We start from the raw sequence: 14,693 nt of genomic DNA on the forward strand, positions 1-14,693 counted from the left end.
TGCAGACAGCATGGCCCCTGGGGCTTGCTGGCCACTCAGCCTGGGGGCATCAGTGAATTCCTGAGCAGTGAGACCCTGCCTCAAAGAAATAAGGAGGAAGGACCCTGAGGAATGGCATTATACACACACGCACACACACATACACACAGACAAGTGTACCCACATGGGAAGGTGTCTGAACCATGAACACACACATATGCATGTGTATGTAGCTGGTGAACACAGCCACAAAGACACGAATCAACTCATCCTAATTTCATTCTGTGGCTGTGATATAGTCTATCACCAAAGGAAGTCAAGGCAGGAACCTGGGGCCAGGACCATAGAGAAAGGCTGCTCCCTGACTAGCCCGCTCCTGGTAAGCTTCATTACTCACCCAAGGCCCACCTGCCTAGGGATGGTGCTGCCCATAGCGGGGGGCGGGCCCTCCTGCATCAATCTTCAATCCAAACAACCTCTTGTATTCATAGTCACAGGTCGATCCAATCTGGTAATTCCTCAGTCAAGGCTTCCTATGACTGTAGGCTATATTAGGTTGACAAAGGTAACTGGGATATTATTCACCCATAATAACCACAAAACATGTCAATCACGTTGTTCTCAAACAGAGACACACAGAGAGACAACTTTGTGATGCTCAGTTTTAATTATCAACTTGACCCAACCTAGAATCACCTTGGAAGAATTTCCGGGAGGGACGGTCTACACTGGCTTGTCCTGCTGCATGTCTTGGGGCGGGATTTGTGTTAACTGATGTGGGAAGGCCCAGCCCACGGTGGGCGCCGCCATTCCTAGGCATGAGGTTCTAGACCCTGAAGGGAGCACGTAGGTCCTTCATTTCTCTGCTCTTGATTGTGGTCATCATGTGACCAGTTGTTTGAGGTGTCTGTTTTGACTGCCGACAACAACGGCTGTAATCTGGAATTGTAAAATCAAGCAACCCCTTTCTCTCCAAAACTACCTTCTTTTGGTCAGGATATTTTATCATAGCAATAGAAACTAGGCCAATCCTCAAATACTTTCCCTCAGCTGCTCCATGGATTTGAAAATATGGATGAAGACGTGGGAAATTGGATGCAGAATTCAAATGCAGAGGCAGCCATCAAACCCAGGCAGGACCGGTCCAAGGCAGACCGCAGTAAATTAAAAGCACGATCTCCCCCTGGTGTACATCGCAGTAACTACAATGTCTGCTACTTGGCGGTTGCTTGCAAAGGCGAGAGGGAAGAGATTGCACCTGTCTGTGGGTGTGCTCACGTGTGTTTGCTCACAAGTCTGTGTATATGAGCCCAGAGAGGCCATCAGAAAGGAACCCTGGTACTTCTGACGCCTCCATTTATCTTTCTATAGGGGACAGCAGCACTACTGGCGTGGGGGTGGTTCTTTAACTTATTTGAAAAGTTTATTAAATTTATTTGATTTGTGGGCACACGTGTGTCGCGGCAGCACGTGGAGGTCAAAGGACAACTCGTGGAGGTCAATTCTCACTTTTCACCACGTAGGTTCTGGGGGAGCAAACTTAGGTCTTTAGGTTTTGTGGCAAGCTCCTTTACTCGCTGAACTATCTCATTGCCCTCCAAATATTTTATGATTGCATATCTTAAAAACAATATTTAAAACTTATTTTTTATCTCTAGTGATTTCTAGGAGGATCTGAGCTTCGGTTGTTGAATTGGTGTCCTGGACAATTTTACTTTTTTTAAAAGAGGAATGCATTTTTGAAAGGAATGGCCGTTCTGATGGTGGAATTCTGTGCGATGGAGTCAAGCACGGGATTGGTTTGTCCCTAGTACTCCAGCAGGTCGTGTTCTCTCCCTCTTCCTCCCAGTGCTGGGAGGCCCTGGTTTCTAACCCCATAGCGCTCACTTGCAATCCTGTGCTGTCATCTAGCGTCCGTGAGTGGTATGGCGCCTGGGTTCAAGTTCGGTCTGTATGCCCCGCATCTCCCAGATCCACTCTTAACCCAGTAACAATAACCCATCCAGTCCATTTTGAGGTGTCCGTGTAGTCCTTGGTATGTGAAAATCGAATGGAACATGACCATTCCATGTTCGGGGAGGGGGTGCGGGGATACCCTTAGGAAGCTGTCTCTCCCTCCCCCAGGGGCCATCAACTGTCTGTAGCTGCTGAGTCAGGGGTGTGGTCATGAGCCCCTCCCGCTCCGTGCTGCAAGGCTGGCTGGTCTGATCTGGCATAAAAACCACAGCTGCTGTGTTCCTGAGTGCTGGGGTCCTGTCCTGTGCAGAAGACACTGGTTCACTCTGGTTCTGCCTGACCTTGGGCTCTTACAGTCTCCTAAGTCTCGCGGAGAGGATTCCACTTTATTTTTTAAGACAGGTTCTTCCATGGTCTTGGCATTCAGTATGTAGGTTGGCTGGCCAATGGGCCTTGGGGATCCATCGGTGTCTACCACCTTGGTCTCCACCACCTCCCCTTCCCCAGGGCTGGAATATAGAGTTACATTCCAGAGCCTGGATTTTTAAATGACCTGACCAGCACACTCAGGTTCCCATGCTTGCTCAACAAACACTTTACTGACTGAGTCCTATTCCCCAGATGCCCCCTTCCCCTTTGCTCTTGAGCCTGGGCCTCATTATGCAGCCAATTAAGGCTTTGTACTCCTAATCCTCCTGCCTCAGCCTCCTGAACATCTGGGATTACAAACTTGTACCATGAGGGTGGGCTAATGGAAGTAGTGTATGTGTTAGTAAAAACATGAACTGGGCAAGGTGGCACATACAAAAAGTCATTAAAAAGTTGTGTTTGCTGGGCCCTGTGGGGCACACTTTTAATCCCAGCACTTGTGAAGAAGAGGCAGGCTGACCTCTCTGAGTTTGAGGCCAGCCTGGGCTACAGAGCAAGCTCCAGAACAGCCAGGGCTAAAGAGAGAGACCCTGTCTCAAAAACCACAGTAAAGGGGTGTGGGCAGGTGGTGAGATGGCTCAGCAAGAAAAGGTGTTGTTGCCAATTCTGATGACTTGAGTTTGACCTCTGGGACTTATGTGTAATGCAAGAAGCAACTCTTGCAAGTTGTCCTCTGACCTCCACATGCACACTGCGTGAGACAAACTGAAAACAAAACAAAACTGTTGAGGGGGATTGGGGATGCTAATTTCTGTAAGTTTCCATCATTTCATGATGAATATGCATGCCAAATTATGGTTTGCACCATACAATGGAAGAGAGAGAGAGAGAGAGAGAGAGAGAGAGAGAGAGAACAGAATAACCACACAGCCTATGTGGTTTGGAGTGGCATTGGCAAGGAGAGAGAGAGGTGGATGGTGGGATCTTGGATCCTTTTGAAGTCCCAGTTGGTAGCCAGCATCTCTCTGGACGGTTGTGCTTTTCCTCAGGGTTGCTGGATAGAAGAGCAAAGTGGGAACAGAGCTGGCCCAGTCTGCTCAGTGCTTGCCCCACAAACACGAGGACCCATGTTTTTACTTGAGTTCTAGGCTGGTGAGAGACCCTGTCTTAGGGAAACACACCCATGTGTATGTGAGTAATGCAAGTTTGACTTTGACAGTCAAGGGGGATAACCAGCAAGGAGGCCACTGAGTTGATAAGGGTGGGTGAATGGGGAGGGGAGAATACACTGCATGCATGTAGGAAATTCTCAAGGACTAATACAAACCACAGTAACACGGCCCAAGGTATCAACTAAACATGGCTCACAGGGGCCCACAGAGACGGAAGCGGCAATCATGGAGCCTGCATGGGTCTGCACTACGTGCTCTGCACACAAATTATGGTTGTTAGCAAGGTGTTCCTGTGGGACTCCCAACAGTGTGAGTGTGAGTGGGTGTCTCTGCCACTTTTGCCTGCTCTCTCACCACACTTTTCCTCCTACTGGGTCACCCCATCGAGCCTTGGTAAGGTAACTTGTTTTGCTGGGTTTGGTTGACATTCCTGGGAGGTCTGCCCTTTTCTGAAGGGAAACGGAGGAGCAGTGGATCTGGGGGGAGAGGGCAGGTGTGGGGGACTTGGAGGGGTGGAAGGTGGATGGTGCTTGATGGAGGATATTAGGCTGACATTTGGCCTAATGCATGTTTGAGTGTTACCCCGTTTGAGTGTTCCCCTTCCCCCACACACACACTGAAAAGGATGGGCTGTATTTCACTTTCCATGCCCTTTCTGGTTCTTAGAAGCTTTACCTCATCGTGGGTCATGGCCTCCTGCCTCACTCTGACTAAGATAAACAGTAAACAGGACTTGCAGACTTCTGCTTTCTGAGTTTCTGGTAACCATGGCAACTATGGTTCCAGGTAAAGGGACAGCTTACCCCCAGAACTCAGGATGGTTCCTCTTCTCTTGTTTGGTTTTCCTTTTTTAAAAGTATAAATATCTTCTAATTGATTCCTCAATAATTTCATTTATGTACTTTTCAATGTACTTTTTTTTTAGAAATTAAAACATTTATTTTTTGTTTTATGAGTATTTTACTTATATGTATGTATGTGCACCATATGTACTCTTGGTGCCTATGGAGGTCAGAAGAAGGTATCAGATCTTCTGAACTGCAGTGATGGATGGTTGTGAGCTGCCGTGTGGGGGCTGGGAATTAAATGCACTGGAAGAGCAATGACTGCTCTTAACCTCGGGACCACCTCTCCACCCCCTGTATTATGTACTTTATCATATTCACTCCTCACTCATTCCTTTTACTTCCCTCAGACCTCTCACTCACCCTTCCCAACTCTCTCTTTCTCGCTCATAACCATCAACTCCAACTTGAGCTGTTCATGTACTTCTGGGCGGTTGACCTGTCATGAACCATATCCCTCTAGCGGCCTCTCTCTCCTGCTCCCCCAGAGGCCATCAACTGTCCACAGCTCCTCAGTCAGGGGTGTGGTCATGAGCCCCTTCCCCTCCCTGCTGCAAGGCTGACTGCTCTGATCTGGTGCAGCGACCACAGCTGCTGTGTTCCCAATGCTGGGAAGACCTTGGTTTGCTCTGGTCCTGTCTGGCCCTGGGCTCTCACAGTCTTCCTGGCCCTTCTTCTTATTAGCCCTGCTAGTCACAGCCTGTGGTCTCTCTGACTTCTCCCTGGGGCGTCACCTTGTGTGTCCTGGCCTCTCCCTGGCCACCATCATCTTCTGGAGTAATGTCTCATTTTGTGTCCCATCCAGTCATTTTCAGCTCACCCTGTGACCTCCCTATGATCCTATGTCCTTAGACTTCTTTTCTCTCTCTTTTCTCTCCCCTCTCCCTCTTCAGATTCTGGAGTATTTATTAGCATTATTTACTAGCCTATTTTATACTGGGTTTATGCCATGTTCACATACACCTACAATGCATTTGGATCATATTCACCCCCATTGCCCCTTCTTGTCTCCCCCAGCTCGTGCAGCTCCCTTCCTCTTCTCTGCCAGTCCCCTCTCTGCTTCCATGTCTTGTTTTCAGTGACCCTATGAGTTTAATTGGGGTCATTTAGTGTGGCCACCTTGACAATGACAGTATCACTGGAGAAAATGTTCCTCCCTCCTTACAGGAACCACTAACTGCCTATGATCCCCCCAGGGGGAGGGCCCAGTAAGCCCCTGTGCCCTCTGTGACAGGCTGTTGAAGGGCACTGTCTTGTCCAGACCTTGTGATGGTAACTATGGCTGCTTGGAGTTCAAGAGTCCAGGAGCCAGGGTTCTACACCTCTTCTTGTTCCCCTGACTCTCACATTCTCTCTGCCAATTCTTCCACATTGTTCTCTGAGTCTTGGGAGGGGTGATGTATGTGTCCTATTTAAGACTGAGCACTCAACATCTTGTCTGTCAGGACTCTGGCCAGGTATGAGCCTCTGCTGTCACCACTCCTCTTTCACAAAAGCTTCTCTCAGCTTAGAGCAACACTAATCCATGGACATAAATATAACTGATCAGGGGAGCCCACCTTCCGGTGCCCTGCTCAGAGCCTCCTGAGGACTGGGGACTGCACACAGGGTAACCCATGCCGGCAGACCAGCCAACCTGGAGTCTGCTAGCACCCTAGTCCTGCCACCACCGACTGGAAGAGGAGAGCCATCGGAGTATTGGATCTGCTTGCACCCATTGGAAGTGAACGCTGGTCCTGTACCCACCAGGAGAGAAGAGGGAGAGACCCCACTGGTATGCCCTGGAAGAAGGGATAGGGAGAGGACAGTATAAGAACACACTCAACAACAGAAAGATCAATATAACCCCACCAGAGTCTTGGGAAATCATACCAGCAAGACCTGAGCATCCCAACACAGATGAAGCAGAAGAGAATGACCCTAAAAACAACTTCATGGAGATGATAGAGACCCTAAAAGAGGAAATGAGGAAATCCTTTAAAGAAATGGAAGAAAAACCAAAAATTTCAAGAAACAATTCAAACAATGCAAGGTTTGAAAGCTGAAATAGAGACAAAAAACAGACAAACAAACAAACAAACAAAACCCCATAGTCTGAGGAAATGCTGCAAATAGAAAACCTGGGTAAATGATCAGGAACTATAGATGCAAGCATAACCAACAGAACAGAAGAGATGGAAGAGAGAATCTCAGGCATTGAAGATATACTAGGAGAAATAGATTTATCAACCAAATAAAATCTTAATCCAACAAATCTCTCACACAAAAATCCAGGAAATGTGGGACATCATGAAAAGGCCAAACCTAAGTATAATAGGTATAGAAGGTGAAGAAACCCAACTCAAAGATGCAGAAAATATATTCAACAAAATCAAAGAAGAAAACTTTCCCAACCTAAAGAAAGACAAGCCAATGAAAGTACAAGAAACTTACAGAACACCAAATAGAATGGACCACAAAAAAAGTCCCCTCGCCACAAAGAACCAAATATACAGAATAAAGAAAGAATATTAAGAGCAGCGAATGAAAAAGGCCAGGTAACATATAAAGGCAGACCTATCAGAATTACACCTGACTTTTCCATGGAAACTCTGAAAGCCAGAAGGTCCTGGATAGATGTTCTACAAACACTATGAGACCATGGATGCCATCCTCCAGACTACTATACCCAGAAAAGCTTGCAATCGATATAGATGGAGTAATCAAGATAAGCCATGACAAAACCAGATTAAAACAATACTTATCAACTAATCCAGACCTACAGAAAGTTCTAGAAGGAAAACTCCAACCCAAGAAAATTAACTACATTCACAAAACATAGGCAATAGATAATCCCACTTTACCAACAGTCAAAAGAAAATGGGGGGAAATCCACACATAATAACACCACCACCACCAAATCCAAAACAAACTAGAATTAACTATCAATGGTCATTAATATCCCTTAATATTAAGGTCTTAACTCATCTATAAAAAGAACACAGGCTAACAGAATGGACAAAGACAGAATCCATCCCTCTGCTGCAAACAAAAACATACCTCAATTTCAAAGACAGACATTACCTAAGAGTTAAGGGTTTGGAAAGGAGTTTCCAATCAAATGGACCCAAGAAACAAGCGGGTCTAGCAATCTTAATATCTAACAAGTTAGACTTCAAACTAAAATCAATCAAAAGAGATGAAGAAGGTAATTTCTTATTCATCACAGGAGAAATCCATCAAGACGAAGTCTCAATTCTGAACATCTGTGCCCCAAATACAAAGGCACCCACATTCATAAAGGAAACATTACTAAAACTCAAATCATACATGAAAAGTCACACACTTACAGTGGGAGATTTCAACACCCCACTCTCAACACTAGACAGGTCCACCAGACAGAAACTTAACAAATGAACAAAGGAACTAACAGAAGTTATGACCCAATTGGGTTTAACAGACATTTATAGAACATTCCATCCAAACACAAAAGAATATACCTATTTCTCATTGCCACATGGAACCTTCTCTAAAATTGACTATATACTTGGCAATATAGCAAACCTCAATAGAAACAAAAACATTGGATTAATTCCTGTATCTTATCAGACCACCATGCTTTAAAGTTAGAATTCAACAGCACAAAGTGCAGAAACCCTACAAACTCATGGAAACTGAACAATGTGCAATTGCACCATTCCTGGGTCAAGGAAGAAGTAAAGAAAGAAATTGAAGGCTTCCTAGAATTCAATAAGAATGAAGACACAACATACCCAAACTTATGGGACACTTTGAAAGCAGTGCTAAGAGGAAAGTTCACAGCACTAAGTGCCCACATGAAGAAACGGGAGAATAGTCACATTAGAGAATTAACAACATACCTGAACTCTAGAACAAAAAGAAGCAAACTCATCCCAGAGGAGTAGATGCCAGGAAATAATTGAAGGCTGACATAAATAAAGTAGAAACTTGGAAAACAATACAAAACAAATCAATGTAACAAAGAGTTGGTTCTTGAGGAAATCAACAAGATAGACAAACCTTTATCCAAACTAACCAAAAGGCAGAGAGAGAACATGCAAATTAACAAAATCAGAAATGAAAAGGGGGACATAACAACAGACACTGAGGAAATCCAGTGACTCTTCAGATCATACTTTGAAAATCTGTACTCCACAAAATTTGAAAACTCAAAGGATGGACAAATTTCTGGATAGATATCACTTACCAAAATTAAATCGAGAACAGATAAGCTATTTAAATAGACCTATAACCCCTAATGAAATAGAAGCAGTCATCAAAAGTCTCCCAACCCCCTCAAACCCCCAAAAAACAAAACAAACAAACAAACAAACAAACAAACAAAAAAACACCCAGGCCATATGGTTTCAGTGCAGAATTCTACCAGAAATAAAAGAAAAGCGAATATCAATACTCCTCAAAGTGTTCCACACAATAGAAGCAGAGGGATCATAGCCGAACTTCTTTAAAGAGGCTATAATTACCTTAGTACCCAAGCCACACAAAGACACAGCTAAGAAAGAGAACTACAGACCAATATCCCTCATGAACATTGATGCAAAAATACTCTATAGAATACTGGCAAATCGAATCCAAGAACACATCAAAGAAATCATCCACTATGACCAAGTAGTCTTCATTCCAGGGAGTCAGGATGGTTCACATATGAAAATCCATCAATGTGATCCACCATATAAACAAACTGAAAAAGAAAAACCACATGATCATCTCACTAGATGCTAAAAAAGCCTTTCAGAAAATTCAACACCCTTTCATGATAAAGGTCTTGGAGAGATCAGGATAACAGGAACATATCTAAACATAAAAGCAATATACAGTAAACCAACAGCAAACATCAAACTGAATGGAGGGAAGCTTAAAGTGATTCTTCTAAAATCAGGAACAAGACAAGGCTGCCCTCTCTCTCCCTATCTCTTCAATATTGTACTTGAAGTTCTAGCTAAAGCTATAAGACAACAAAAGGAGATCAAGGGCATACAAATTGGAAAGGAAGAATTTAGACTGTCACTATTTGCAGATGATATGATACTTTACATAAGTGAACCAAAAAACTTTACCAGGGAACACCTACAGCTGATAGACACCTTCAGTAAAGTGGCAAGATACAAGATTAATAATAATAATAAAAAAAATCAGTAGCCCTACTATATATATAGACAATAAAGGGGTTGAGAAAGAAATCAGAGAAACATCACCATTTACAATAGTCACAAACAACATAAAATATCTTGGGGTAATGCTAACCAAACAAGTGAAAGACCGATATAGTAAAAACTTTGTGTCTTTAAAGAAAGAAATTAAAGAAGATACCAGAAAATGGAAAGCTCTCTCATGCTCTTAGATAGATAGGATAAACATAGTAAAAATGGCAGTCTTGCCAAAAGTAACCTACAGATTCAATGCAATCCCCATCAAAATCCCAGCACAATTCTTCACTGATCTTGAAAGGATAATATTCAACTTTATATGAAAAAAACAAAAGACCCAGGATAGCCAAAACAACCCTGTACAATAAAGAAACTTCTGGAGGCATCACCATCCCTGACTTCAGCTCTTTTATAGAGCTATAGTCCTGAAAACAGCTTGGTATTGGCACAAAAATATACAGGCAAACCAATGGAATTGAATAAAAAATCCTGACATTAACTCACACACCTATGAACACCTGATTTTTGACAAAGAAGCTAAAATTATACAATGGAAAAAAGAAAACATCTTCAGCAAATGGTGCTGGCATAACTGGATGCTGACTTGTAGAAGACCAGACAGATCCATATCTATTGCCATTTACAAAACTTAAGTCCAAATGGATCAAAGACCTCAACATCAATCCAGCCACATCGAACTGATGGGAAATGTATAATTTAGTACAGATTTAGATAGTTAAGTCAAAACTTAAGAGTTAGGTGAGTTAGGTTTTCTAGATATATAGTGATGTATTTGAGATGGATAGGAATTCTTCAAACCTTTCAAAGACCTACAGAATATGGCATTTAAAATGGTTTAAGGTTTTTCTTGACAATGAGGCACAATTGCTCCTGGCAACACCACCTGCGTCAGAAAGAAAGGTGGACATTGAAGAAACTCGTTATGGAGTTTACTTCCAATATGGCAAGACTAGCCATTTGGACAAGATACTGCTCTAGTCTGGACTGTTTGGCTTTATGCTGTATAAACTGGACATGTAGGACCCACAGAAAAGTGACTGCTGATTCAAGATGGACATTGCTACAGAGTTGCTGCTTCTTAGAAGAGTTTGACGGATAGTTTGCAGGACACAGAGAAAAGTGACAAACTAAAAAACTGATCAGGTACAATGTGATGGACATATGTCCACTCAGCAAGACAGCACCAGTAACTTTTGCTCTAGGACCCAGATACCCTGCCCCAGCATGGGCCTTTGACTGGATTTACAGTGGTAGACATGAAGAGCCCTTCCCACTGTGAGTCTCAACTCTAAAAAACGCAGGGTCACCACTACTTCATTTCTGCCCTTTATGTCTGTATGCAAAGGATTTCTGTGGTTCTGTCTGGCTTAGGTTGGCATTGAACTCAGCAATCCTCATGCCTCATTCTCCTGGGTGCTCAGATTATATTCATGAACTATCACGGTTAGCTATGTCCTTTATTCAAGCTGCTCCCTTTTCCCTTTCATGTCTCCACAGATCTCCCCATTACATCCTCCACCTCCCCCTCCTTTCCCTCTCCCTATTCTTCCTATTTTTTTCCATTTAGTGCTTGGGTTGCATTTTTTTATATTTTTTGAGATTACGATATAAATATACCATTTCTCCCTTCCCTTTCCTCCCTTCAAACCCTCCCATATACCCCTCCCTGCTCTTCTACAGATTCATGATTCTCTTTTCGTTAGTTATTATTCCATGCATGCAGGTATAAGTGTGAATATGCATACACAGGGACACAGGCACACACACAGACAGACACACACATACACACATTCCTAAACATAACCAGTTCAGTGTGTATAATGTTATTTGTATGTGTGTTTTCATGGCTGATCATGTGATATTTTCCCTGGAGAAGACTATTTCTCCCACTCTCAGCTTTCTTTAGTTGCTTGTAATTTTTTCCTCATGGGTTTTCCCCTGACCACTTTGGCATATCTGTTGAGGTTCTTGTTCAGCTCATGTTTAGACAGTAATGTTGGGAAGACTTTATGGGTGTAGCTTCTGATACTAGACACACTCTTCCAGCAAACTCCCCAATGCTCTGGTTCTTACAATCTTTCCACCCTCTTTTTTTACAATGTTCCCCAAGCCTTAGGTGCAGGAGTGTTTTTGCAGATGTGCCCAATGGGACTGGGCTCCACAACTCTGCATTTTGTTGGTTGTTATTTTCTGTAGTGGTCTCTGGCCCTATTGCAAACAGAAGTTTCCTTGATGAGGGGTGAGGACCACCCTTACATGTGGATATAAGGACAGGTGTTTAAAATGTAGTTAGGGATTATGCTTGTTTGGTAAAGTGGTGGATGTATGTTTTCTTCTCAGATCCATGACTTGTTGAGCTGGTCTTAAGTCTAATTAGACTTATCACCAAGGTATGTGTGCCATTATTGCACTTCAGTATGCATCTTTTAAAAGGACTTCTCTCCCTGGAACCCTCTCCCTCTCAGACTCAAGTCTAAATCCTTGATGTTAGCCACAGCCCATGATCTTTGTCATACATGTTCAGGTGTCCAAGACTGCTGAGGGTGGGAGACAGCTCAGCCAGAAAAGTGCTTGCCACACCCAAGCATGACTGGAATTTGGATCCTCAGTACCCATATGAAAGCCAGGCATGGTAGGACTCAGAAGCAGGTGACTCTCTGTTTCAGGCAGCCTGGTCTATGTAGCAAATTCTAGGTCAGACAGGGCTATATAGTGAGGCATCATATAAAAAAAATCTTAAAAAAACAAAACTGAAAAGGAATACTAATGGTCAGAGAAACCAACTTACATGTCAAGGACTGCCTGGATGGGGCTGGATCTGGAAAGTGAGAGTTGAACTTAGTTACAACCTTCCCTTTAACACACTGAAGAACCAACTCTAGATTCTTTAAGGTCAATCTTCCACACACTTGGATGCCTTCCTCCTTGGGTTCTGGGGCCCCACTTTGTGGGTGTAAAGCTGATGCTGCTGGAATCTTTTGCAGCCTTTGTAACTCCACATCCTCTTTTGAATCCACTTCTGTTGGTGTGAGAGGGGGAGGGGAATAGTGGCTCCTCTAGCTGCTACTTCTGCATCTGATGAGGTGGAAAGATAAGCAAAACATTCCAGGAACTAACTGGCTGTCCTACTTGCACCATTTGCAGAAAACTGCAGAGGGAGAACAGTGTATACTGTAGTGCTCACTGACAACAGGCTGCTGTGGTGAGCTGGGTGGAGACACACACATGCATGCATGCATGCTCAATATCCCAGCTCAAAAGAAATTGTCAGGCTCCAAGAAGCAAAAGGAAAACGAGTTCCAATATTCCCACTCCCCCATCTCCCCCCACCCCCTAGTTTCTGAGACTCTGAGCCAAATGCAATTTAAGGGTTTGCTGGATCACAGTTTGAGGGGTCACAGTACATACTGGTGGGAAAGGGATGGTCACAGGAGCTTGGGGGCAGCTGTCACATTGTGTCTGTAGCCAGGGAGCAGCTCACAGTTAAGATTTGTCTTCTCTTTTATGCACCAGGGATACATTCTGGTTCCACTGTCAGAGGTCCCTTAGACTGCCCAGGCCTTCTGAGACCCATGTTCAGAAAGTCTGAGGTGGTATAATGCTGGTTTCCCACCTATCAGTTTGGAGGTCCATGAGCTCCTCCTTGTTCTGGTCAGCTGTCTCTGTGGGTTTCTGTAGCCTGATCTTGACCTCATTTTCTTATCACTCCTCCCTCTCCATGGAGGGATACTCCCTTAGCCTAGAGGCAGGAGGGAGGGTGTAGTCCCTATTCCAAATGACTTGACAGATTTTGATGATCCCTCCTGGAAGGCATCAGCCTCCCTGTGGAGTGGGGTGGGGGGTGGGTGGATTGGGATGACTGGGTGGTCAGTGGGCATGGGAGGGAGAGGGAACTGGGATCGATATGTAAAATAAAGAAAAAATAAATATATATGATTTGTCTTTTCATCAGCCCAGCCCAGATCATCCCTCACCTCGTAGTCTTGCCTCCTAGTTGATTCTAGATCCTGCCACGCTGGCATACCCCATGATCCAGGGTCAGAACTTCAGGCCAGCAGTGGCCCTTAGGCAGGCAGCCAGGGCCTGCTCTGATTAGTCTGTGTGACACTTTGATCAGGTGTGCTGGTTAGCTCTTGCCAGCTTGATACAATTGACAGTCATCTCAATAGAGAAGTTGCCTCCATCAGGTTGGCCTTCAGGCAACTCTAATGTGTTTTATTGATAATTGCTGTGGAAGGGCCCTGCCACCCCTGGGAAGGTAGAAGGGGGTGAGTAAGCCACAAGAAGAGTGAGCTTGCAAACAGTGTTCCTCATGGCTGCTGTTTTAGTTCCTGCCTCCTGATTTCCATGCTGACTTCCTGCCCAACTTCCCTCAGTGATGGGTTGCTCTTTGAGGGTATGAGTCAAGTCTATCCTTTCCTTCCTCAAGTTACTTTTGGTCAGTGTTTTATCACAGCAACAGAGGAACAAAGTAGAACATCAGGTATCTGAGATTTTGGAAGCCACCCATGTAGAAAAGACTTAACAAGGCTAGCTCCTGGAAATCTGGTTTTGGGGATAGTTTGTGTTACTCTTAGCAGTCAGAATGACTCATGATGACCACACTACTTGTGACTCAATGATCTTGCTTATGAGTCTCTAATAGGGAACCCTGGTAGATAAACTTTCATAATGGTGTCATGAGTTAATGGAGGAGTCAGCTGGGTTTGTGGGACTCCACAGAACAACAATTCTTAGACATTTCCCCAGCATCCTATGAGCCTTAACCCATGGACACTTTGTCCTTGTTGATTTATAATTTGTTGTATGGCTTTCCTGGAGATAGGCGTGAGTAAATATCTATTCCGGGCACCAATAATGGACCAAAGAAATGACTCCACACTGTCTAGCTTAGTGAACCAATGACTTTAATGTGGGGGAATCACATAAATGCCACTAAGCATGAGTGATGATCAATTTATGGGCAGTCTGGAGGTCTGCTTGTAGGCAGTCCCCAGATTGGAAAGTGTCCCTCCTCAGTAATAATCTCTGCTTATATAACCTGACAAGGGGCCTTGTCAGTCTTGTAAGCTTCAGGGCCTTCCTGAGCCTTGTGAGTTGTTGACTATTGGCTTACTTCCTGAGACTCAAGGAACATCTCTAGGACAGGACATATCTATTCCAAGGAAATTGATACCAAGTAC

The 14,693-nt window shown here is 44.1% G+C and overlaps 1 protein-coding gene across 1 annotated transcript in view; it reads left to right on the forward strand.

The window, feature by feature from the left end:
• Positions 1 to 1,050: 1,050 nt before the first annotated feature.
• Positions 1,051 to 14,693, forward strand: part of Adgre1 (adhesion G protein-coupled receptor E1) — a gene marked incomplete at its 3' end in the record, with an annotated part of 102,134 nt that continues 88,491 nt past the window's right edge. The window contains exon 1 of the mRNA XM_051177241.1: positions 1,051 to 1,239. Coding sequence (XP_051033198.1) covers positions 1,051 to 1,239 — 189 coding nt within the window. The remainder of the gene's footprint in view (positions 1,240 to 14,693) is intronic.

Source organism: Phodopus roborovskii, unplaced genomic scaffold (genome assembly GCF_943737965.1).
Source record: "Phodopus roborovskii unplaced genomic scaffold, PHOROB, whole genome shotgun sequence".
Classification (NCBI taxonomy): domain Eukaryota; kingdom Metazoa; phylum Chordata; class Mammalia; order Rodentia; family Cricetidae; genus Phodopus; species Phodopus roborovskii.